This window comes from Genypterus blacodes, unplaced genomic scaffold, assembly GCF_046128005.1.
Source record: "Genypterus blacodes isolate CSIRO-AG114 ecotype Tasmania unplaced genomic scaffold, CSIRO-AGI_Gbla_v1 ptg000128l_1, whole genome shotgun sequence".
NCBI classification, from domain to species: Eukaryota; Metazoa; Chordata; class Actinopteri; order Ophidiiformes; family Ophidiidae; genus Genypterus; species Genypterus blacodes.
This window is the reverse complement of record NW_027466930.1, coordinates 2,594,620-2,619,592: the sequence shown is the minus strand read 5'-3', so window position 1 is coordinate 2,619,592 and position 24,973 is coordinate 2,594,620. Positions and strand designations below refer to the sequence as shown.

Below are 24,973 nucleotides of genomic sequence, written 5' to 3'. Positions count from 1 at the left end.
GGTGAGGCCCCTCCCCTGCTGTGCCATGTCACTTGATTCTGGTCCTACATGCCCCTCCACTAAACCGCTGTGTTTGTGATTATATGTATGTGTGTGTGTGTGTGTGTGTGTGTGTGTCTCTTTGCAACTCTGCAGCTGCCTTTATTGTCTTGGAAAAGCAGTGTAAATTAGCATCATCGCGTCGACGGCAGCAGAAGCACAATTGCTATGTACAGCAGCTCTCTGACACACAGCGCTGTGCCGCGCCTGTCCGTCCACTTAATGGCACATTATTAAGCTCCTAACAGCAGCAATAATGAGCAAAGGGAAGAGTCACGGTGAGAGAGACCAGAGGGGATTCGGGGGCGGGAGGGAGGCGGAGGGCGGCAGAGAGACGCGGTGATGTTGTGAGAGAAAGGAGAAGAGGGGCTGAGCGGAGGATGAGAGGAGGAGAGAGAGAGGAGGCGCCGGGTGTCTTGGTGTGAAGTGAGATAAAGTGGAGCCCTTTTTGCGCCGAGCCACAAAGATTCGGAAGCGGTCTTGAAACTGAAAGAAGGAGAACAAGGCGTGGAGGAGGAGAGGGAGGAGGAGGAGGAGGAGGTGGCGGTGATGTGAGGACGATTTTGGGGTTCCGGCCCGAGCCGACTTATGAGAAGGGAATTTTAATTGCGTGTGTTGGCTGCAGATAAATACCCAATCATCCAGACCCCCTGCGGCTGCCTAATCAGCACCGTTCTAATGACCACAGCTGCAGACACCAGCCTACATGTTCACCTCTGATCTCTAGATTCACCATCTGAGGACTCCACTTCCTGCTTTGCCAAACACACAAACAACAGCAGGAGTGAGATAAGCAGCACTGTTTTATCATTATGACCTCCTTATCACCGCTCACACTCAGAATTAGATCATGAAGTTGAACGGATTAAAACTCGGGGGTATATTTACCAAAACCACCACAAATTGGTGTCGCAATCCTTCAATTTTGGAGGGCGTTTACCCAAAAACACAGCAGAAGTGCTATATGACTCGTTTACACTTCAGTAACGGCTTCATATCCTCACTAATTATGTCCCTTTAAGACGTACACACTGTATATAACCTCCAGCTCCAAGTGTGTATCCTTTCCCACGAGCAGTTTAGGAATAAAATTGATAACGACAACGCCCAAAGACTGTTCAGGGGCCTGTAAGCAGACCGTGCTGGTTGTAGGTTTGCTGCCCTGGTGTGTTGTTATTACGGGAGGACGATCGCGCCGTGCGGTGCCGGTTCTTGCGGCGCTGAAAACCCAGAAGCCTTTCTTCTCCGAGCCAAGCGGAGGAAACGCTACGAGCTCTGACCCGACTCCACCCACGGCAGCTGCAACGTGCGGAGGGATGCGTTTCAAAAGTCCTCGATGGTTCAGACTGAAGAGAGAGAGAGAGAAAGTTGAAAGAAAAGCTGAGCTGCGTTTCCTTTGGGGGCGTTTGAAGAATCCTCTCTTTTTTTTTCAGGATCTAAAAGTTTTGAAGAAACTTCCTCTTTGAATCCTATGCTGGGTTATTAAAAAATTATATTTGTGTGTTTGCAAAGCAGAGGGATATTTCCTATGTGAATGTGTGTGTTGCATCTGTTCAGATTTGTGTTTACTTGTTGAATTCACAGATACGATCTAGCCAGAATGGAAAATATGCTGAAATCTACTGATAGAGCTTTTAATTCGCTCACAAATCCTCTCTAGAATGCCAAATATGAGTAAATAATAAGAATAAATAGGAATCAGACATTTAGGTGTTACACTGTAGACGTTGTGTATCTGTAACAGGTCGTATTTGGGATTCACAGCGACGGATTCAGTCGCAGCGTTCCAAATGTGGCACCACCATAACAACCACCGCACTGTTTAGACTGGGACCAAGCTGTCTCTAGGGCAACCGTGGAAGGTTTATGTCTCCTATGGCAACTGAGGAAGGGGGACGTCCTTTGCGAGGCATCCAGCCAATCGTCCGGTCGGGAGAAAACAATGTGATTAGCCAGAACAGGTGAACCGTCCAGCCGGCCCGGCCAATCCACGCGCCGCAGACGTGGGCGGCCGGCTGCGTCGTGGAGCAGGCGGCCGTATGCTAATGAGGTGCATTTGGCTAATTGAGCAGTTTCCAGTCAATTGAAAATCAATCTGGGTAGAAATTGAAAAGCGAGAGAGAGACAGAGAGGGAGAGAAAGAGATGGAGAGAGAGGAAGAGAGGGGGAGAGAGAGATGGAGAGAGAGGAAGAGAGGGGGAGAGAGATGAGCAGGAAACATTTAAAGCGCAATTTTGTGATTTTTTCATGTCAATCTTTGGTATTTCTCCACAGAATCGCAGATGTGGAAATATTTATCCCCCCGTTTCCTCTCTTTCCATGAAGGCATCAGATAACGTGTGATTTGGGTTTCGGCAAAGTGCCTCGCTCTCTCGCTCTCCCTCTCGCTCGCTCCGGTTCAAAACGCAGCAAAGTCGCGTCGCTCTCTGTGATATTGTTCAGCGGTTCTGGAAATGTGGTCGACACGCACACACACACACACACACACACACACACACACACACACACACACACTTTGACTTGTGCTGTTCTGTTCCCCATGTGTCTCCCCCGTTCTCCGTCCCTGTGCTCCTCTCCAGCCGTCCTACCTTGGTGCCAACGCGCTGTCGCCGTGATAAAGATCAATCATCATATCTCTCCGCACACACTGTACCGTTCCATCATCCTGTCTATCCATACCGCTGCTCCTCTCCCATCAGGCCATGGATTTATGTGTTTCCGCCGTCCCGTGGGAGCTGAGATTGTTTTGTTTTTAAGTGAGCTCCCATTGATCTTTTATTACGCCATTAAGTCAATACGCTCCACTCATAAACAGCTCCAGATTAAACGAGCCCCTTTGAAGGGTTTATGTGTGTGTGTGTGTGTGTGTGTGTGTGTGTGTGTGTGTGTGTTTGTGTGCATCTGTGTCTTTCTGCCAGCGGCGAGTGAAACCTGGAAGCTGCACGGAGACGAATTTAGCAAGTCAGGGTTCTGTGGTGCGAGGCCGGTTTATTACTGCTATGTTGTCGTATTGGAGGAGTAAACGATCTCTATGCAGAACAATGTCGCCGGATTTCAACTTTACTCGTTTGTTTACGGCCCGCCTTCGTTTACCGGCAAGGAAACGTTCAGCAGCGATCTGTGCATCGTCACTTTAACCTGATATTGTTAAACTGATGATTTGCAGATTCTGTTTCCACTCTTTCATGTTGCAGTCGTAGAAACGTTGCTCTGTATGTTTGCAGGCCGTATACACACACACACACACACACACACTGCATTGCATTTCCAACCACAGACCATTTACCAATTTCTAAAATAGAATTATAGTAACGGGGGGAATTTCAAGGCGTGCAGACTCCATTTTGAGCCACATTCTCTTCTGCTCATGAATCATCTCAGTGTCAAATAACACAAACGTCTTTATGTTTTTGCAATATATGATCCGTGTGTGTGTGTGTGTGTGTGTAGATACAACAAACCAAGCCAACCTCTGCTCTCTGTTTAAGATCTGGATTAAATACTCGTCTCTTAACGTTGTGTTTTTGGCTTTCATGTGATCGTTCCAACCTGTCAGTAAATTTATACGCACGTCAAAACTTCAGTTATACTCAGACTGAAGCAATAAATCAATTGAATGCGATCGTAAATCAATCCATTCAGCAGTTTGAACGTCTCAGACTCAGACTCAGGTTACACATCCTCCATGTTTACTTCTGACTGCATTTTCTTCAAGACAAATAAGTGTGTTGAGTGTACGTAAATGTAGACTGTGTGTGTGTGTGTGTGCGTGTGCGTGTGTGTGTGTGCGTGTGTGTGTGTGTGTGTGTGTGCTTGTCAGGGGCGATCTGAGTGATGAATCCTGTCTTCATGCTGCTTAAGGAGATCAGGCCTTGTGATCAGCTTGGGTTGGATTATTTTCTGCAGAGGTTTGGAAATCTTCTCCACAGGTTGGTCCCTTTATGCAGACTGAAGACCCTCTGAGCCTGTGTGTGTGTGTGTGTCTGTCTGTGTGTGTGTGTGTGTGATAATAAAGCAGCGTGGACCCCATGTGTAGTCCAGCTGAGGGGCGTTAACCTGGAGCCCCTCTGGCAGACAGGAACAAGAGACGCTTAAATCTCAATCTGGTTTTTAATGAGCGAAGCTGATTGGTGGGCGTGACTACTCGTTACAAACTGATCGGAGGGAGTGGTCACTGCAAGAGGCGCCATCAATTTGACAAGACATTAGTTTGAATGAAGACGAGGGATGAAGATAGTTAGATGTAATATTTTGTGACTTTTGATTGCGTGTGACCTTCAGTGTGAGGTCACAGCGTCGCCTCCCTCGGTTACCATAACCACCGACCTCTCCCGCTGGCCGACCGCACAGACTGGGCGAAAGGGGAAACCGGCGACCGCACTAACCGCCGATCTGTGCAAACGCCTCTCAGCTCTCCGGTTACAGCGGCTGGATCTCACTCTTATTTACACCAGAGAAGGATAAAGGATCTACAACATAGAGACCTGCTCGTATCACTTTGCACTCACACACACACAGGCACAGGCACCGTCAGCAGATGCTCTCAGTGTGTGTGTGTGTGTGTGTGTGTGTAATGAGTCAGTGTTGTGGAGACGCCGGTGTGTTTGAGGGGAATGTGCAGTCTGTTGTTTTCTCTCCGTATCCACGTTGTTTAGCACAAAATGACTTTTTCACTGAGTATGTCATTACATTCCCATCAGAGCAAATTGACTCACCACAGTCTGCAGAAGAACAACTTCAATGCCAGCCATGCGTGACGACACACTCTCCGAACACATAAACACACACCCACACACACAAAAACACACAAACAGGTAAAAGGTTTAATGTAACAAATGCCACAATACACTGAAAAATGAGGCCTGGTGAAACGTTCAGGGTCGCTCTGTTTTTGTGGACGCTGTGTTGAAATGTGAACGATTAACTTTTAATGGTCGAGCAGAAAACAGGAAAAGCCTGTTTGTCATTTCATTATTGTGTCGAGACATCAGTCAGTCACACACACACACACACACACACACACACACACACAGGTTATTTCCTCTGATACTGATCCAGCTCTGTTCATTTAGAATAAAGAAATGAAAGAAAGATGCAGCTGAGAGGATTCTGATGTGTTTCAGTTTCAGATCCAGAACAACACGATACAGCACAATGAATTTGCATAATAAGTTTTAATTACAGGTCTAATTTTAAGGTGATCATAGTAGAATTTGCCAAAGTAATGAAATCAAAGGCCTGTTGTTGTGTTCTGAGTCAGTGTTCCTGTTTCTCTCTGTGTTCCTGCAGTGTGTAACTGTGACTTGGCGCGCTCGGGCTTCTTCCAGAAGAAGGGCGAGTACATCTGCACCGCCGACTACCAGCGTCTGTACGGGACTCGCTGCGACCGCTGCGACAGCTTCATCACAGGAGAGGTGGTGTCAGCTCTGGGACGCACTTACCACCCCAGCTGCTTCGTCTGCAGCGTCTGCAGGTACACAACACACACACACATACGTAAACACTGCTGCTCAGGCCTGTTGCAGCTGAATTTTATGTTCCTGAATTTATGGCTCCCTTTAAGGGTTTAATGAGGATTTTAGTTTTGGTTTTTTGGTTCCATAACGTCTTTTAAGAACCACTGAAGCCGTTTACATCCTCTCATTTCCCTCTGACTGGCTGGTGGAGGAGCCTCAGCTTCACTTCAGACCAGCTGACGACACATTGGTCCATTTATTCTCACGTTCTCACTTCCTGTAGCGCTCGGTGTCAAACGGAGAGTGGACCTGGTGCCTCTGCTCTTAGCTCCGTCTCTCCTCTGACCCTTATCAGTGTCCCGCCTGCCTTTTATATGAGCTGTGCCCGAAAAGCTCAGAGTCAGCACCTTCACCACCTCTTCTCCCTCACTCTGCTCTTTCTTCCATTATTTTTTATCTCTTTCTCGTTCTTTCTCGCATAAATCTCTCCCTCATTCCCTCTCCTCCTCCTCCTCCTCCTTTCTGTTCATCTGTTCGGCTGATGCTGTAATGTCCGACAGAGACAGTCAATGGAGCAGCGCTGTAATTGACTGGTGTGTGTGTGTGTGTGTGTGTGTGTGTGTGTGTGTCTGCTGTCAGCCAATGTGGAGTCAAACGGAAGAGACAGCGAGAAAGCGAAGATGGGAAGCTCTTCTCCCTCGCTCACCGTGCTCACACTTTCTGCACCTCCTCCTCTTCTTCTTCATCCCCCTCTCCTGCCTTCCCTCCCCGTCTCCCCACCTCACCCCTGTCCTCATCATCACCACCGTCACCCTCCTTTACCTCACGTCTTCTCTAACGTCTCCGCCCCGGCCGCCTTTCTCACTCGTGCGTTGTCATAATTAAGGCAGATCGCGAGCTTCAGCTTCAGTTTCCACGCCGACGCTTTCAAGAAGAATCTGTGATCAAAGCCAGAGGGCAAGTCGCTGGTGAAGACGGAAATAGCCGACACACACACACACACACACACACACACACACACACGGATGCATTAAATATGTAAACAGAGTAAATTTTTAACGTGCTGGGAAAGGCTGACGAGGCGGCGATGTCGTCTCCAGGGAGCGAGAGCAACACACAGGTAATGACAAGGTCAGACAAGTGCAGGGCCCGCCGCCGCTCCATCACACTGCTGCCCCTACTTAAGATGGCAGCGGATTGTTGTGATGCGCTCAGGTGCTCAGGAAAGGGCCCAGGAAGCAAAGTTTGGAAACTGAAGGATAAAACGAAGCTCCAGTCAGCTGTTTTAGTGCCTTGGTTGAATAATTTGTGCGGCGAAATGCAGGAAAGTCTCTGTTGGCTCGTCTGCTCTGCTCACTTTCTTGCTTTTCTTGTATGTATGGATGTTGTTCGTCTTTGAAAAACGTAAAAGCAAGCATGTATACATCTGGGTTGTGTGTGTGTGTGAGTGTGTGTTGTGTGAGTGTGTGTGTGTGTGTCTGTGTGTGTGTGTGTGTGTGTGTGTGCAGACTCCAGCCTCTGGGCCCCAGTTAAGGGAATAAAAGGATTACTGCCTCCTATGTCTCTTAAACATCCTCTGCTAAGCCCTTTAGCTCGCCCGTTCATCCTCTACATCCTCCCCTTCTCGTCATACACAAATCAATCAGTCTCCTTCAAAAACACCAGAGCGCCGGCGACAGAGTGACAAAACAGTGTGTGATGATCCGCTTCATTGCATCGCAGAGGACGGAGTTTGCTGTCATGTATCCAGTGGAGCTGCAGAGTGGAGTCATGACCTCAGGGTGGTGAGGTTGAAGCTGCCACACAGACATCATGAGAGCTTTAAATAGACTTAAGACGGAGACTAACTTTCAATTTTAAAGATGCAACAATAACCTCACGAGAACACAAAGCTTCCTTCACTTGGAGTCGTGTTTCAGAACAACATGATAGAAAGAAGGTTGTACTAAGGAAGGCAAGAGTCAAACTTAAGTCCTAAATTTGCTGATTTGAGACTCAACATCATCAAAAAAGAAGCGCTTCCATTTGAAAACCCTTCAAATATTACTCTGTGATGTCATATCTGAAACATATCTGTATCAGCATTCAGTCAACTAAACAAATCATCGGCACACCGGCATTAAATCTGATAGAGAACAAAAACAAAGGGTCTCAAAAGTGAAACCACAGCAACTTCACTTGTGACTGAGTTGCAAAACAATGACTTTGCCCCGCCACTGTTATTCACTTTATGTAATTCTATAGTATTGTGCCTTCAAAGCTGTTATAGCACACAGGAGAGATGGAGTGAGGTGGAGAGAGAGAGAGAGAGGGAGGAAGGGAAGGATGGCGTTCAGCTCTGTCTGCTCTCCACACAGCCTCACTAATAAGCTTTGGTTTCGCACCGGGGCCGGAGCTTCTCTCCCTCTGGAGGCCCTGGGCGGCGCGGCGTTATCTGCTCTGTAATCACACAGGAGCCAGGTGCTAATGCTAAACAGTCCACGTTCTATTAACCTGCCTGTATGTGTGTGTGGAGCGTACTGGAGACGCTTTATCGGGTTCACAGAAGATGCCTGGATGTGTTTAGCTGGGTGCCCGTCTGATGACTGCCTGTCTGTGGCCGCTCCTGTCTCTGCTTGTACTCCTTTATTAGCTCCATGTGTACACGCCGCCGCCGCCGCCGCAATGCTAACACAACCAATCACTGCAGGCATTTTTATCTCCAATCGTTTGTGTGTTTGCCCTGTGTGCGTCAATATGCACATGCGTGTGTGTGTGTCTGTCTTATCTAATCCTCTCTGTGTATACCCCCCCCCTCTTCCTCTTCCTCTTCCTCAGCAAACCCTTCCCCATCGGAGACAGAGTGACATTCAGCGGAAAGGACTGCGTGTGCCAGCAGTGCTCCCACACACTCGTCAAACCAAACGAGCCGATCAAGATCCACGGGCCCAGCCGTAAGTGGAGCGCCCGCCTCCCCTCTGTCCGCTCTGTTTAGGACCAGCAGGCACGGCGGGGTGTTGACTCCGATGCCAACGCGTCCACCAGGCCCACTCACACACTCATTTAGCTCCTGAAGTGTGTGTCAGATCCCTGTCCCAGCCTGTCGGTCTGCTCCGTCAGATCAGGATTATCCAGCATAAAGAGACTCCTCATCCATATTTACCATCAGACATGAGGAGATTCTGGCGTTTTGTGACTGACAGCTGCTCTGTTAATTAGGCAGGGAACTATGAAGTCATGGGTTTGATTTCACAAGACATTAGAATGGATGAGACCGAGTCTGAAATAGATGAATTTGGATTAAACCGACCTAATCCCGTTTTCTGGATTGGTTAGATTTACTTCCTTTACTTTTTTTTTTTTTTTTTTTTTACGATCATTTGGCGGACGCTTTTATCCAAAGCGACTTACATTACATTATATTACCACCCTTTCGCAGAGGGGGGAGCACTTGAGGGTTCGGTGCCTTGCTCAGGGGACCTCGGCAGGGACTTGAACCGGCAACCCTCCGGTTCTTAAGCGGAAGCTCTACCCACTCGACTACTGCCTCCCTACCCAATTTGAGGTCTTAACTAATTAATGAGGTCTATAGAACACAAAATAGTAATTCAATCTGTTTTTGATGAATCCTTAAAAGTTTTCTTTCCTAAACCACTGCAGCCACATTTGCAGCACTCTGCTCCAGATTCATATTTCATAAATTTGTCTCTATCTATCTAATAATCACTTCAACCATGAAAAAAGATGGAGGTCAATGCTTCTGCCATTGCCCTTGATCAGGGCACTTGGCTGCAGACCTTGAGTTGGCACCCAGACACTGCACCGCTCTGCCCGGTGTTCATAACACTCTGACGGGTCAAATCCGGAGGACGAATTTCCCCTCGGGGATCAATAAAGTAACAATAAAGTGAAAGCTGACCCATAAACTTATACGTGTTTGTATGAGTAAGTAAACATCTAAAGGTGTGTGTTTAAAAAGGAAGCGTGCCGGTCGCTCCTTCCATTTTCTTACGATTACGATTACACAGCCGTAATAGTGATTGATCGTGAATCATTAAAGCCGAGCACACAGACAGCAGGCTGCCGTTCAGTGGCTGCGGAGTAATAACAGATGGCGCAGAGCCGGTGAATAACTGTCCTCCATTCAGCGGAGTCAGATCCAAACTGCTCCCCAGGTACACGTACATCACTTTGTCTTATGAGGAGCCGGCTGAGTGATGGGGAACACGGAGTGCAGACGGAGGAAATGTGATGCGCCCGCTTTCACAGACTGTTCCCTCATCCTAATTTAGAGAAATTAGCATATCTGAGAGCTGCATGAGGAGGGTACGTTCCCCCAGCATGAGGAAGAAGGATGAAGATGATTTGGAAGTTGTTTAAATAGATGTGGAGGTGAGAAGTTTTGTTATTATCAGTGGAACTTTTCTAAGTAGATGACACAAACTCCTCCATGAAGAATGTTGTTTTTCTGGAGACAGTGAGGGCCGCATGAAGTAACCAATCAGTGCAGTTACTCCAGACAGGTCCAACTGGGAGCCGCCCGACTCCACAGAACCGTAATGTGCTTGAGCTATTTCCCAATTGGTCTGGGGATGTTTCGCAATCTCCTGGTAAAAGCAGGAGGAGATAGCTGAGGAGACGGAGATGTGCTGCCTCCATGAACCAAACCCAGATAATGACTAGAAGATGACTGGATGGATGCTGCAGATTGAAATGCCTTAACTTGAACCTTTAACCCCAAACCTAAAGTTAGACAACCTCCAGATTTAAAGGGTTAATCACAAAGATGAGTAAACTGCTGCAGCACGTCCGTCCATAGTTTGGTTCTTGGAGAGATGTCACACTTCTTCCTTCTTCCTGAACTAATGATGGCAGCCAGAGAGACGTTCAGTCGACTGTGACTCTGCTAAGTGGGATCGGTCCAGAAATGCAACATCTGTGAATCTTTTGAACTCATACTAGAGAGCAAAGCAGCAGGATCTTTACACTTAATATCTTTGTTGATTTACCATATAAAAGAATGATTTCACACAGCAGACTTTATTGCATAATCTCTAAATAATCTAATATTGATTTCAGTAGAAGGCTGGAAAACAAAGTGATTTATGAGTCGGGGAGGAAATGGGCTGCCGACAGCAACATTCTGTGAGGCTCAGCACTATCATCACAAAATGACACCTACGATTTATTTGGACTGTGAAAGAAGAACTCAATACAGTTTGGGTTTGTCTTACATGACAGAGCAGAGTGGAGCGGCTCCCTCCTGACCGCCTCAGCTTCTCTATGGGGCAGCAATTTGGTCACTAAAGGTTAAATTAAAGCCAAATGCCTTCCAAATGGAGCGCTGACCTTTTCCCAGCCCCTTTTTTCTAACTCAGCAGCTATGCATCATCTCCTGCTTCGCTCTTGCACTGTTAGCGATGCATGGCGATGTCTGGATGTGTGTGTGTTTGAAGGAGACAGAGTGAGATTCGCACGTGCGTCACTCTGTGTGAGGAAGACTTAATGTAGTGTTCTCACCCTTGGGCTACTTGAAAGGTATTTGCCTTCCTGCCTGCATTCAATCATGTTTAGTAGTGCTTAGAGGTTGAGAGAGCAAGAATCATGGCTCTACATCATCCTGCATGAGTGAGAGTATTGATTAAGTACGTGTGTGCCAAAGGAGGGTTAGAAAAGTACACTTAAGAGCCCAAAAGGTGTTTAAAGATGTGCAATTACACCCTGGAACTCTTTGTCTTTCACTCGGTCAGCACCTCTGTGATTCTATTTTTTAATTTGTCGCCATCCCACCCCTCCTCTCTCTGTTCCCCTCTCTCTTCCTCTCTCTCTCTCTCTCTCCAGACTGTGCAGGGTGTGGAGCCGAGATCAAGCAAGGCCAGTCTCTCCTGGCGCTGGAGAAGCAGTGGCACGTCAGCTGCTTCCGATGTCGCACGTGCAACATGGTACTCACTGGAGAATACATCAGCAAGTGAGTGAGCAGAGAGGAGGAACACGGAGCACACACTGTTGTCGGGGGGGAAGATAAACATTGGCGTCACGAGCTCAGAGATCACTGACACACACGCGGCTTTGTGCTTTTTAAGCCGTGCTCGGGGTAATGATGTCATGCGGTCGCTCCGTCTGACGGTACAGACAATGTTGTGGCTTTTGTCTGGGAGCTGAAAAAAGGGGAAAATCTGATGTTCTCCATATTAAATGTGCGTTGAATACTTAAGCCTGCCTGACTTATTGCTTCTTCACTGCGTTGCAGGGACGGAGTGCCGTACTGTGAGGCGGATTACCACGCCCAGTACGGGGTGAAGTGTGAAACCTGCAGCAGATACATCAGCGGAAGGGTCCTGGAGGTGAGGACGGGGACAGAATTAAGATGATGACAGCTGATATTTAGCTGCAAATGGGATTCGACAGCGGTAACTGAGGATGACGAGCGTTTATTACGATTAAGCAGGAATGTTTAATCTTCGTCTCTGTTTAAGCTCCGCTCTTCTCAAAGGAGTGAGGGACGATTTAAGATGAAGGGCTGATAAACTGTCCTGCTTAACTTTAAGTGCTATTCAACGCTATAATGGAGGCTATTGTAGGGAAGAAAGGGCATTTCATAGGTTTGACTGATGGGAGCAACATTGATTCACAGAAACGGATGGAGAAATGAACAGATGGAGAGAAATTGATTAAATGTGGTGTTTTAAAAAGAGATAGAGGAAAGAGTGGGAGGATGAGCCGGAGAGAAGGAGCGCAGGGGCGGTGAGGAGGACGAGTTTAAGAAGAAGTAAAGTAAAAATAATGAGGGAGTGCAGTAATAAAGTGTAACTGCTAATTAAATGTTTTGGAAGAGTCTCTGGAGCCTCGTGTCGTTTCGGACTTAAGGAGACGAAGAGAGTGCAGTAAAACTTTGTGAAAGCACAGAGGCACACACACACAGGCACACACACACTCACACACGTACTCACACACATGCATGTGTGTGTGTGTGTGCATATCAGGGCCTTGTTGTCCCTGTGCTCCTTTGCTTGTCAGAATAGCTGGTGTAAAGTGCTTTGTTCCTGACTGTCAGCCTCACTGGGCTATTTATAGACACTGGGACATGTCAGCCTCTCTCTCTCTCTCTCTCTCTCTCTCTCTCTCTCTCTCTCTCTTCCCATCCCTCTCTTTTAGGCTGCATTCATTCTTTTCTTTTCCCTACCAAATCTTGATATCGTAATGATCTGTTTGTTCTCGATTCACCGCGCAACCGATACCGGAGTCACGATGATGTGACCCAGAACATGAAGTCTACAAACATGTCGAGCACATTCCAAAGCAGAATGGCGAGACAGGCTATAATTTCATCATGTTGCAGTCATTGTGTCTCTACTCTCCTCTACATCAGAACCCGATTGGCTTGTGAGTCTCTCCTCCAGTCCAGTATCCCTCTGAGGTTGTTGGTTTAATGAGAAGTTATGGAGCGATGGAGACGTGGATGAATCAAATGAGAGAGAGAGAGAGAGAGAGAGAGGAGTATGATGCCATCCTTTCTGTAGTTTCAGCCCTCTTTTCCTTCTGCTTCCTTCCTTCCTTCGTGTCTCAGTTTGCCAATAAATATAGCCGCCTATTAATGCCTTCGGAGGGAGCAGGGGCCTCGTTATGAAACGGTAACGGCAGTTGCTGAACTGATATGACCAGAGACGGTAAACGGCTCTGCTGCTGCTGGGAAAGCGCCAGACGGAAACGCCGGCTTCCAGCATCCTCTCCCGGCTTTCCTTACACAGTAACCTGAGACGGAGCCGGGGGGCGCAGGGTGTTCGTCCGAATGCTGTTTCCTTACAGTTTCGACGCACACATCGCCACTTCTTTGGCGAGAGCTCCTTTTTTTTTGGGCTCCCGTTTCCTGCTGACGACAAGTTTTAGTTTTATGAAAAGCAGGAAAAGACTTGGCAGGGTGGTTCTACTTTGCATAGATGTTATCGCGGTATAACAATAATACCCGACCGCAAACGATAAAAACACAGGAGCAGGAAGCACTTCAGCTCTCCTTGGCAAGCCTCACATGTCAGCAGAGGCTCTATAAATAGACACACGTCTGTAATGGCGTGTCAGGGAGGCAGGGGTGACAGGGCGGACAGAGGGCTTCACCTCAGGCACGCCTCAGCCATCGGCACAGACGCAGGCGCCTTTCAGGAACATCAGAGCCGTGAATCGGGGCTGGAATAGGGAGACAGTCTCAGTGTGGTGACATCATTCCGTGTGTCCTTTTTATGTGTTCACCTGGGCCGTGTGCATGTAAGTTCCGTGTTCCCCAGGGGTCCTCAGAGAAGCCAAGGACGTTTATCCCACTCGGTGTCCTTCTCTTACATGGCCCCTTACTTCACACACACACACACACACACACACACACACACACACACACACACACACACACATGCACATTTCTTCATGCGTATGACCTACAGGGATATTTGCTCTCATTATGCTGTGCAGCAGATTAGGTGAGATCGCTGTATTCTGGCTTATAAAGGCCATGGAGATCCGATAGCGTCCAGCAGGTCCACATGCTCACATATGGAGACAATGAGGCTCAAGCTGGTGTTACAATTTGTAAATTTGCCCTCGCTGAAGCCATTTAATATGTAAATTTATGTTCACTCTCACTCTCGTCTCCTCTCTTCTCCTCCCTTCTCCTCTGCTCTCAGGCCGGAGGGAAACACTACCATCCGACCTGCGCCCGCTGTGCTCGTTGTAACCTGATGTTCAAAGAAGGAGAGGAAATGTATCTCACAGGTGAAACGGGACGCCGCCACTACAACCACACACACACATATGGGTTTAGTTCACACGCCTGTGTAGACGGATCCTAACACCCAATGCCAAATATTCCTCTCTCTCACTCTCTCTCTCTCTCTCTCTCTCTCTCTCTCTCTCTCTCTCTCTGTCTCTCTCTCTCTCTCTCTCTCTCCTTTCAGGGTGTGACGTGTGGCACCCGTTATGCAAGCAGGCAGCCAGGGCAGAGCGGAGACTCAGGGTAAGTGGATTTTAAACGAAACCGTTGAATTAAAAAGAGAAGCTTGTCGTGAGCGGTGACTCAATTTCCTTGCTTTTTCCGCTCCGTCGGTATCTCACAGCACAGACGCCTGTCAGAGACGTCCATCTCGCCACCGGGCTCCTCCATTGGCTCTCCCAGCAGAGTTATATGTGTAAGTAAGCTACGGTATGACTTTGTTGCTCGTGCCGTAGATTTATGAGCTCACTTGACAAAGCACAACTGCCACACTAACAACACAACGCAACACAAGCACCAGCTGTAGACGGTTCCCCTCCAGTCTGAGAGGTTGCTCACTCCCTTGGCCTGTTCACCGTCTGTGTGCCAGTGTGTCCCAAACATCTGTTGTCATTAGGTGGCATGGAAGGATTCACAATACAAAACAAACATCAGGACAAGAAATGTACAGTGACACATTTCTTTCTTTCTTTGTTCACATTTAGTCATCAATAAAGATTAACACAGTATCTAAGTGTTATATCTGTGATGACTCGTTTACAAGTTTGTTTGTAGAACACTGTGAGGAAGGTCAGGGAACATGCCAGGTGTATTTGAGTGTTGTCGCTCCTTGCATTGCAGAGTTTTGACCCGCTTGGTCTCTCTGGGCGTTGCTGTTTGTCGGCAGTATTCACATGTCAGGGGTTGTCTGCATGCAAGTGAGACCCCTCACACACACACTGCACAGCCCCAGCCTTCTCTGCACTCATCTCATAATCAATGACCTTTCTGTTTAAGGTGATGGATGAGGTGGAAATGCAGTGTAAGCATGCATGTTGTCCATACTGTCTACTCTCTCTTCCTCTCCCTCTCCTTGTCTTTCTGTCTCTCTCACACACACACACACACACACACATGCTGGGCTGCTGAAGGTCAACAACCTACACCGCTGTCATGTTCTGCAGTGAACACGTGTCCTTTTGATGAGCACACACACTCGCACACACATGTGCATGCGTGTGCTTCATCAGCTCTTTGGCCTCCTCACTCGCTCCCTCCCTCCTCCTCCTCCGCTGCATGCTTTGCTCATTCGCTCACAGGTGAACTTTCCATACTTGTTTGGTTCCTTTGCCTCATCCATGTCATTGATGTCGGTGTGGTGTTGCTGTTGTCTCTTGTCTTTTGGTGGGCGTGTGTGTGTGTGTGTGTGTGTGTCCTCTCTCCAGGCCAGAGTGGCGAATGAGATCCTAGATTATAAGGACCTAGCTGCCCTGCCAAAGGTCAAGGCCATATATGAGGTCCAGCAGCCAGACCTCATATGCTCCTCATACCAGCCTTACCACAGATACACCTCTGATGACAGGCTAGACACTTACAGCTATGGGGAGGTACTACTGCCACACACACCAGGCCGACCTCAGGAGGCCCCTGGTCTCTGTAGAGGAGACGCTGTGGAGCATCACTGTGATTCATGCTGACAAATATGACCTGTCTGAAGAAATGTGTGTTTAAGACTGGTGCCATAGCCTTTCGTACTTTCAGGAATCTTCTGCCTTCAGAGGGACTCAGCGCTGTGTCTCTGTTTACTTGGCTGCACCTGTTGTTTATAAACAATCAGCATAAACAATGGACTTCAGGCTTCAATCTTTCAGCCACTTGTTCAGCATGCAGCAACCTTTTTTAGTTTTTGAAATAACTTTGTATTTTCTTCAGGGAACGCATTTCTAATTTTGATAGATAATATTAATGAACACTGTGGATGGTTAAGAGTCGACGGAGGCCACAAAAGCAAAATATAGTCCTGCAACTCCCTCCAGTCTCAGATGCAGAAACTCCATTCAACTGATTTAAATTCTTACTACTAGGCTAAATCCAAGCAAATCCAGTTTGGCTCCAGTCTGGTCTTTGTTGTGTTCCTTTCATACATCATTGTATTTCTTACCTTTCTGTGCCACAAATAATAACTTTTCTCTCTCCACTGATGTTGCAGTCTCTTGGGACTCTCTCCCCCTATTCTCAGGTGAGCATTCTCCCCTCCAGCGTGAGACACAGTGTGTGCTTAGGACAGGTTTAAACAAGCTTACTGTTGTCATTTTGGCCTGTCACCAAGCAATCTATCTCCCCACTCCTCCCTGCTCCTCTTTCACCCCCCCACCCCTTTCTCCCCCCCCCTCTGTAGGACTTTGACAGCCTGGATATGAAACAGAGGCGGTGCTCCAGTCCAGGTTATATTGACTCTCCAACGTTCAGTCGTCAAGGCATGTCACCCATCACGCCACGCTCTCCACAGCACTTCGGCTACCCCGGTGAGACACACACACAAACACACACACACGCGTCAAGAAAGGGCTGATGCAGCAAATTATTTCTGCACTTTATGTGGAAAGTACCTTTATTGCAGTTCATTGTAGAGGTTGTTGAGTTTCTGTGCTGCGTCAATTCTCTGCAAATTCTATCCTGGAAGTAATGACTCCAAAATGAATTCATTTAGGAGAAATTGCTTTTCATGCCAAGGGCAAACTTCTGCAAAGGCCCAGCAGTCCTCTGATTGTCTGTTTCTGCCAATATAAGCCTTTTACTACTTGCGACTTCAAATTTATTGTGTGTTTTGCATTGTTGGGAGAAAGTGGAGAGTTGGAGACGAACCTCCTGAATCTGGATCCTCATCTTCCTCATCAAAGTGTCTTTTAGCTCAATCTATCTAACAAACAAATGCTCATAAAAACAAAACCGGCTCGGCGGTCTTAACCAATACACGCTTGTTTAAAGTCACGTTGACCATATATAGAATATGGTGTTGTCATAGGAATGGCACATTCATCGTCTTTCACTACCTTGCAGTTTGTTGCTCACTTCCCTCTAAAATATTTGTTTGGCTCCTATATTCTTTATGCTGCCGTTGCCCTTGCTGCCATTTCATTTGACTCTTACACGTGTGTATTGACACTGTGTACACTATTATACACACCCTATTGTTGCTCTGCTATTGTCAAGTCAACCGCCTTTGTCAGTACACAAGTGGAATAGTTATTCAATACCTCAATGTAATTCTAGAAAAGTATGTCAAGCACCTGCATGGATGAAAGTTGCGTTGAGGCCTTCCTTCATGCTCATGTTTCCTTTGCTGTGATTGGCCGGGGGTTGGCTGCAGGCTCTGAGAGTGGCAGGAGCTCGCCTTGTTACGGCCAAGACGGGCGGTCGAGCACTCCCACCACAATCCAGCCCCCTAAACATTTTCATGTACCAGGTAGGACTCCTCATCTCCTCATTCCTGAATCCCGTAGAGGTCTTCATCAGTCATAGTTCACTTTTCACCCTTAATGCTATTCATTCCGAAGGATAATCTTAACTTTCATGGGAATGGGGTGTGTGAAAAATGTGTATTAGCTCTGGCATTCTTCCCCTCATTCCCCCCTCCCCCCCTTTTTTTTAATTGACCTGACCTGACCTTGTGTTACCTGTCCCTCCTCCATGTCCCTCCCCTTCATCCCAACAGAAAGCCACACCCTCTCACCTCTCCTCTGTCACTCCTCCATGTTTCACCTCTACCATCTCCTTCTTCTCTCCTCAGCCACAGGGGACCCCTACATCTACAGGAAGCCTCCCATCTATAAGAGAACGGGTACAGTGCAGTTAGCCCCGCCTTAGCCTGCCTGTCCTCTTGTTGGTTATAGTCCTGCTGTGTTTGAATACTCTCTAGATGTTTTAGTGACCTTAGTGATGTCTTCTTCTACCGCCCCTGTCACGCTATCGACTCGTATTGATGTTCCAGTTACCAAAGCTGCCACGAACAAAAGCAGATACATGGAAATAATCAATGTGATAATGGAAGAGAGTTAGACTTGTATAGTGGTTTATATAGAATCAAACAGGATCAACCTTACTTAGAGCGTCCGTGCATTAGCCAGGAGCTAAATAAGCAAAGAGCGTATTCAGTATGCGTGTGTTCATACGAGCGCCGTGTCCCATTATCTGCACGTACTTCCTGTAGCATGACAGGTTCTTGTCAGTAAATAGGGTTGGAATAGAGAAAGAATGAAGCGAAGGTTGCTCAGGCGTGACGAGCGTTGAGTACATGAGGACACACACTAGAAATAGAAGGCGAGAGTGGAACTAAGCCAAGGCACAGATAGAAACCAGTATTGCGGCTGTAACGTGTATATATTTGCGATGGATAGAGCCACAGATTGGTCTGTTTAGGAGACGTCATATGTACGGTATGGAGTTCATCTTCACGCAATAGGCAGAATCTGGAGACTGATGTTGTGTTTCTTGGTGTAGAGAACAGAGAGAGAGGTGTGTGTTAAAGGAAAGCGTGAGCTCTTAATTGCGTGCATCCATCAAGTAGTAATGGTCGATGCTATTGTTAGGCTTTGTGCGTGTGATTTAGTGTGAAGAGTCTAAAGGAAAAAGATCCACTATCCCCTCCTCATGTCACATTTAAAGGCTCAGTCAAGACATTTACCCTCCCAGAAGAGGATAGTGCATCTTACTCATTGTCCCTGCATGTTCCCTTTGTTCCGTTTGTGTTGGTATTTGTGGGTTTGTTAGTGAATTATTGTGTCAACGTGTGTTACAGTATAGTGTAAGTAAGTACATCACTGGCCGGGACACCTTTGAAACCATTTGAACAGATAATTGTACGTACACACACACATTTCTGATATCTTTAGGTCTAAGATGAGAAAGTGAAACACATGTATCATTCAGCATCAGCGTTACACACTCTGAAAGCTTCCACCTTGCTTTGTTGGAATACTGCAATCCGGTGCACACGTCACTATCAGTCCTATTGATCCCACCGGGGTAATTTATATCTTCCTATTGATCTTTATTTTCTCTTGTTTCAGCACTAAAGACAATTGATATGAATGCAGACACACGTTACGTTGTGTCCATGTGCATACCAAAGGCCTGTAATGTACTATTCAGTTGAGGATTCTGCTCCTTGTATTTAAAAAGAACAAGTTGTGTTTTTGCCTTTTCCTGGCTCTAAAGCTTTTGTCCTTGTGCTCTTGTTTGGGTAGCAAAGCTCTCACATTGTCACGTCTGCCTCAGGGACGCTCCAGTAATGTTTCCTTTTTCTTTCCACCTCTTTTCTTTATCGCATCCAAAAACCCTTTTTATTCAATTCCCTCCACCCTCTGCTCCACTTTACCCCGATGAACTGACCCCGCTGTAAGTATCTCCCACCTCTCGCTGTTGTCGCTCCGTGCTCGTACTCACTCGTATCTGCCTGCTTGTGTTCCTGTGTGTGTCATTCCAGATCCACCGTGTTCAGCCTGCCTGACAGAAGTTTCACTCTGCTGTCAGGCCTTCTCTGAATGTGCGTGTGTGTGTGTGTGCGTGTCTGTATGTGTGTGTGGCAACTCACTCCAACTTCAAGTCGAAGTGCATCCCCAATAACGAGACGTCGGCCATCAGTGTCATGCATCGTGTTTATAGAAATTCAATGGATCATGGATTGGGGCTGGGGCATGGCTAATGGCTAACAGAGTGGAGAGCCATCTGTCTGACATTACACCGCATGTCGCCCACATCGACTTCCATCGACTTTGCTTTAGTGCAGAGTGGCATCAATATCATATCCACCACTCGTGAAAAAAATTGCTGCGTGACTCAGCCTGAGTAGTAACTGAACTTACTGAAACGCTGGTTATGTTCCTGCTCTTGGCTGAATTATCGATGTTCTCTGACAGGGAATGCTTGCGATAATGACTGTGGTTATGTAGCGTAAATGTACTCTCTCTGTCTCTCTCTCTCTCTCTCTCTCTCTCTCTCTCTCTCTCTCTCTCTCTCGCTGTACATCTTTATGACGACCATTAACAGTTTGTCCTCCACGCCTACAGCACACTGCTTGAACAGAAGTCTGGTTGAGAGCAAATGCATTCGGTTCTTGTCAGTGTGACGGATTGTTGGATTCCCTTCTGTGTATTCGCAGACATTCACGTGGGAACAGCCACCAAAAGCAGGACGAGCGAAGACATCCTCAGATGCTCCGGCCTGTCCACCTACTCTCCCGAGCCGTACACCCAGTCAGAGTCGGACTACTTCGGCTACAGCAGCTCTCCCAAGGGTAGTCGTGCGTCACATTGCAATAATATGTCTTCATTTCACAGTTTAGAGTCTCACAGTGAGCTTTCCACTGGACCAAAGGTGTAAATGTACATTTTGTAGCTCTTGCAGCATGCTGTCACATTTATCCCTATTCCACCCTGTGCTGTGTTTATACCACATCTCTTTTATCTCTCTCACTTGTCAGCCTATTGGGCCCCAAGAAGGAGATTCTCGACAGGAGGAGATGAAGAGAGTTGGAGTCACAGTCTTCAAAGAGTAAGAGCTTCATTATTCCTCCTTTCTACAGCATCAGTTTGCAGCCTCCTAAGACCTAGATATTATGCACTTTTCATGCTATGGCACCTATGGTATGGCACTGGTCTTTATTTGCCTCTCATTCATGTGCGTTTGATTGTGCTGTACATTGAATTAGCTGTTTTCCCCTAACGTCTATGGCTTCTCTCCTCTCCTCTCCCCTCCGTCTCCTCTCTTACCCCCCGCGCCATGCGCTTCAGATTGGGAGTGGCATTGGGAGGATGATCCTAAAGGAGGAGATGAAAGCCAGATCTGGTTCCTATGACAACGACCCCTGGGGCAGTGCGAGGAATTCTCGTAGCGGGAGCAAGGAAACACTAAACACCACAGGCTACGGCACGATACCGAACAACAACACCGTGAACGGATGTAAGGATCCACCCTGCCCCCTACCTGTGCTTCCCTTTGTCTCTCTCTCTCTCTCTAACGCCTCTCCACCACATCTGTGTCCCTCCATGTGTGATAATACTATATAATATGTGAATGTGTGTCTTTTCTTCATGATACCGCAAGCCTCCGTGTGTGTTGTCAGTCAGAGGTGAGGGGGTGTGTATGGGTCAGGCGGGGTCATGGCTGCTGCTGCTGCTGCAAGGTTTATGGAGATGGAGTGAAATGTAAAGCGAAGAGAGCAGCTGCTGTTGAGCCTGTGGTCGGCCCGGAGCAGACGCGGCCTGTCGTTGTTGTCAGGGATATCTGATCACACACAGACTCTGAACATTTGAAGCCTCTGGAAACAGATGAAGTGTTTAACCAGGTGTGCAGTGCCAGATGTGAGGAAGCAGGGATGGAGGCCCAGGCGACGCTCCTCACTTTACCCCAGGAGTTTGTTTGTGTGTTTTTTTCAGGCGAGCTTGGCAGACCAAGCAGCGTGTTGGGCCCGTTATGTTATCGCTTCACACACACACACACACACACACACACACCAGCTTGTCTTTATCTCCAACTGTTCTCTCTTTGCACATCCTTTCTTCGCCTCTTTCATCGTCTTCCTCTTCACCTTGCACACTTGTGATTGTTTTTTTCCTCCTCCTCTCTTCTTATACATCTCTCTCTTTCTCTCTCTCTCTCTCTCTCTCTTTCTCTCCATCCTTCCAGCTCTCAGTGTACCTCTCTATCTCGCTCTCTTGCTCTCACAGCTTGTGTCCCATATCTTAGTTTATTCATGAGCAGTAAGATCTCTCTGGTTTGCAGATCGGGGGAGCACAGCTGAATAGGACTGTACAGTTCAAACAGAACCAGGCACTTGGGTCCATACAAGCTAGTTTTGTGTGCGATTAGATGACACAGAGCGATGGTGTTGTGGGATTTTGTGTTTTCTTACTCGCATATTTACTTTTGCATTTCATTGCCTCACTCACTCTTTGTTAGCCTCTCTGTCTTAATGCTCTTTTGATTTATTATGCTCCTCAAGCAACACAGGCATATAACTAAGTTTGTTCATCAAGCCGCCCCTCTCACTACACAGATGCCTTATTAATTCTGCTTTGAAACAACCCACCCACTGAATCTGTCCATGGGTTTAAAGTTCACACGGCAGGACAGTTTAAATGTTTGATCTCTTCTTTTATTTTGCAGCTCCTCGGTCTCAGTACAGCGCTGACAGTGGTGAGTTTCACATTATTACACAATGTCAGTCTCAAGTGGATGTAGTGAGGGTTTAGACAAGACTGTGATAGTTCACCGGATTCAAAGACTTTATTTCACCAAGCGCCTGGATTATGTTAGGCTTCAGGTGTTTTTGTTGTAGGTGTTGAGCGCCATCTTCTGGCAATTGATGGAATCTATATCCACACACGCCACATGGAACAATAAATCACTGTTGCTATGAAGAAAGCAATGTTTTGTTACTGTTATCTGTTTTAGATTTCGGGTGTAAATCAGCTTCACTGCCAGGATACGGACGCAACGGTATTCAGAGGGTGAGTTCAGTTCAGAAAGGAGATATTTTGAATATATTGCCGAAGTTTTATGAAAACGAGCCTTCAGGCCGTCGAATTCATTATTGTCACATCTCGTCTTCTCTGTGCCTGCAGCCTCAAAGTGCAGACTGCTACCAGTACCAGTATGACAGCGGCAGCGAAGCCAACTGGGGAAGCAGAGGTAACGCCCCTGTTTTGGATCCTCCACGTTAGATTGAATCAAGTACTTCAACATGTTCCTAATTAATTTTTAAATCATTCTCTTTCCCTTTTCTCCCTATAGAATACAAGGTAAGACCTCAACCAAATGGCTTAAATGATCAATTATTAATTCTTCGCTCATCAGTCTGTGCACTTGACTGACGTCCCCGTCCTTGGCAGATTTACCCCTATGAAGACCTCATAGTCACCACCAGAGGGCGCAACAGGCTGCCCAGAGACGTAAACAGGGCCAGACTGGAGGTTTGTGACAGAGATGATCATTGGGTTAAACTGTAATGGCAGAGAATTGCCTGTAATTCTGTCAATAAATGATCATATAGTAGAGAGTTGTGGACAAGGTATTGTAGATTTATGAAGTGTGATCACTGTGTGTCGTCTCTTCTCTCTTCCCAGCGTCATCTGTCCCCAGAAGAGTTTGTCCATGTTTTTGGCATGACCGTGGAGGATTTTGACCGGCTGGCCCTGTGGAAAAGGAACGACTTAAAGAAACAGGCCCGACTCTTTTAATAATCCATGGACACACACTGTATGTCCATGACTGCCATAACAACAGTGAGAGACTCAACTGACTGTGTGAAGTGACAGGAAAATAAAGATAAGAAGATTTCCCCTCAGATTCACTGCCATGGCTGAGAACCTGTTCTAGATCTCCTCATACTATGAACCAAATTCTGGTCACGCCACCATGGACTTCTGGGATACACACACACAAGACGTTATGCACAGATCAACATATAGACTGCTACACGTTTGCCAATGTGATCGTGATCGCTGTGTCTTTTTCACCTCCACCCAAATGGTACGGATGAAGTAGGCAATCGATTGTGAGCTCGGTTGCCAGGACTGTAGTGAAGTGCAGTACTAAGGGACGAGGGCTTGAAAAAGACACTGCTGACTGTGACCAGAGCACCAGTACTTACACAGATTGAGGAGACTTTTTGGCTTTGCCTTATTTGTTATGCTCTCTTAGTTTTGAGTGTGTGCAGCACCAGCAATCTGAGTGAGTCGAATGTTGATCGTTTGAATGAGCCGATGGAAGAATGCGTGAGAGTGAGAACACAGCATCACTTTACTTTTGGTTTTTATAATGAATCATGGATGCATAATGTTTACCTGTTGCCCTCTTTTTGTCAACACTCAAAAATACTGTGTATACTCAGTAATAGAAAGGAACAAGCAAACTGGGGTGGACAACCATTTTAATTGTGTGTGTGTGTGTGTGTGTGTGTGTGTGTGACCTGCTTTGATTTGTGTGGACATGAAAACCAAAGTTAGAATGCAAAATATACAGATTAGCAGATCACTTGTGTAAAGTACTGGTTAAATAGGGTCACAGATAGAGATGAAGTTTCCAATGTAACTGTGGAAACCTGAAAGAATGTGCAATGGAGTAGATCAAGTACACACCTCCAATACAGTTGTCTTTTATTCCACTTTTACCAGCTCATTAGGATGATATTTCAGAAGAGCTTTTAGAATGCAGACAGTAACCATACACACATTCACAAACAACTTTCTACCTGCAGAGATTTTATTCACCTATTGTCAAATTCTCTGCAAGGTATATATAAAATGCTGACTAAAATCCAGGGTTGTTAGAGACTTTTCTTCCTTTGAATAATGTTATTTTGATTTTGCCACAAAAATTAAACTTAAAATTGAATTCTGTGTTCTCTTTTTTCCTTTTATTATTGTTAGATCAGTTCAGAATTGACTCTAGGTGGCACTGTTTCACAATTTACACAGTTAAAGTTACAAGTCCTCCCGAAAATGAAGCTTTAGTAAGTTTGGAGCGAAGGTTCTTTCAAAGTAAAGTTCCGCTGGTGTTTGGCAAATATCAAGAGGAGTTTTTGCACTATTTTGCCAATTTATGAGCGAGTTTAACACAATGGATACACTCAACTGTCACCTTAAACACCTTTATAATCTGTTAAATGTTGTATTTCTCTGCTTACATTTGCCTAAAATTTCCAAGGAATTTACTCTGAAAGGCTCATTCCAATCTCGCGCACCTGCCAGTTACCTAGTAAAGC

The 24,973-nt window shown here is 46.7% G+C and overlaps 1 protein-coding gene across 2 annotated transcripts in view; it reads left to right on the top strand.

The window, feature by feature from the left end:
• The window catches only part of ablim3 (actin binding LIM protein family, member 3), a 37,008-nt gene extending 12,405 nt beyond the window's left edge, over positions 1-24,603 (top strand). The window contains exons 3-21 of one of the 2 annotated variants that reach the window (XM_076162868.1): positions 5,329-5,512; positions 8,313-8,428; positions 11,316-11,442; positions 11,725-11,818; positions 14,144-14,231; positions 14,414-14,472; positions 14,573-14,644; positions 15,654-15,815; positions 16,418-16,447; positions 16,607-16,733; positions 20,369-20,503; positions 20,690-20,760; positions 21,000-21,168; positions 22,375-22,404; positions 22,663-22,718; positions 22,833-22,899; positions 23,002-23,009; positions 23,100-23,180; positions 23,334-24,603. In XM_076162868.1, the coding sequence (XP_076018983.1) occupies positions 5,329-5,512; positions 8,313-8,428; positions 11,316-11,442; positions 11,725-11,818; positions 14,144-14,231; positions 14,414-14,472; positions 14,573-14,644; positions 15,654-15,815; positions 16,418-16,447; positions 16,607-16,733; positions 20,369-20,503; positions 20,690-20,760; positions 21,000-21,168; positions 22,375-22,404; positions 22,663-22,718; positions 22,833-22,899; positions 23,002-23,009; positions 23,100-23,180; positions 23,334-23,447 (1,790 nt within the window). In that variant the 3' untranslated portion in view covers positions 23,448-24,603. Of the gene's footprint in view, positions 1-5,328; positions 5,513-8,312; positions 8,429-11,315; positions 11,443-11,724; positions 11,819-14,143; positions 14,232-14,413; positions 14,473-14,572; positions 14,645-15,653; positions 15,816-16,417; positions 16,448-16,606; positions 16,734-17,578; positions 17,675-20,368; positions 20,504-20,689; positions 20,761-20,999; positions 21,169-22,374; positions 22,405-22,662; positions 22,719-22,832; positions 22,947-23,001; positions 23,010-23,099; positions 23,181-23,333 lie in introns of those variants that run through there. The other variant, XM_076162867.1, reaches the window with a different exon arrangement.
• Positions 24,604-24,973: the final 370 nt, after the last annotated feature.